Genomic DNA, 716 nt, shown 5'->3' with positions numbered 1-716 from the left:
CGTCATTGTTGTTTGGCGGGTCCGGGCTGGGGATTCGAACCCGCCACCTTAGGTGTACGTGGCTGGCGCCTTAGCTGGTTGAGCTACAGGCGCCGAGCCCTAAATTATCTTTTATCCTCAAACCCAACCTATGAGATTGGAAGGACAAATGATATTATTTACTCTCAGGGGAGAAAATTAAAGCTTGGAGGAAGTAAGTTAAGTATGCGCTTCAGGCCCGGGGCTGAACTGGGATGGAAACAGAGGACTCCCTGGTTTGTAACCCAGAGTTGTGGAAGACTACCTTCTTTGGAGAGGGAGGTGTTGCCTCCACTTTTCATCTGGAAACTACAGCTCAGAGGTATTAAGCAATGCGTGTCTAGCATTACTCAGCCCTCACGCCAGGACTGATTGGCTCTAAAAACTGCCTCTTCCATTGGCAGAGCTCACGGAGGAAGTGAGGATGGAAAGTGTGGATTTCCCTTCACCCTTCACTGTGGACAGCAAGGCCAGTGCCTCTTTTCCTCTATTTAACAGAACTCATTTTAACACTCAGTGACAGGTGACAAAAATATCCGTTTTAATCATGTTTATACATGGGAGGGCTAAAATTCCTGTTAATCCCCCCCAACATGTTTTTACTGGGCCTAGAGAATTTACTCTGTGGTGAGAAATCTCTCTTGCTTCCTTACTGGGATAAAAACCCTCTTAGTGTCCTGTCTCTACACCTCGCCCCC

The 716-nt window shown here is 47.6% G+C and overlaps 1 protein-coding gene across 1 annotated transcript in view; it reads left to right on the top strand.

Moving 5' to 3' along the window:
- The window catches only part of OMA1 (OMA1 zinc metallopeptidase), a 72,227-nt gene extending 71,750 nt beyond the window's left edge, over positions 1–477 (top strand). Inside the window, exon 11 of the mRNA XM_023515120.1 lies at positions 423–477. Within this exon, the coding sequence (XP_023370888.1) occupies positions 423–440 (18 nt within the window). The 3' untranslated portion in view covers positions 441–477. The remainder of the gene's footprint in view (positions 1–422) is intronic.
- Positions 478–716: the final 239 nt, after the last annotated feature.

Source organism: Otolemur garnettii, unplaced genomic scaffold, assembly GCF_000181295.1.
Source record: "Otolemur garnettii isolate 467f Iridium unplaced genomic scaffold, OtoGar3 scaffold00066, whole genome shotgun sequence".
NCBI classification, from domain to species: domain Eukaryota; kingdom Metazoa; phylum Chordata; class Mammalia; order Primates; family Galagidae; genus Otolemur; species Otolemur garnettii.
This window is presented reverse-complemented; position numbering and strand designations above follow the sequence as displayed.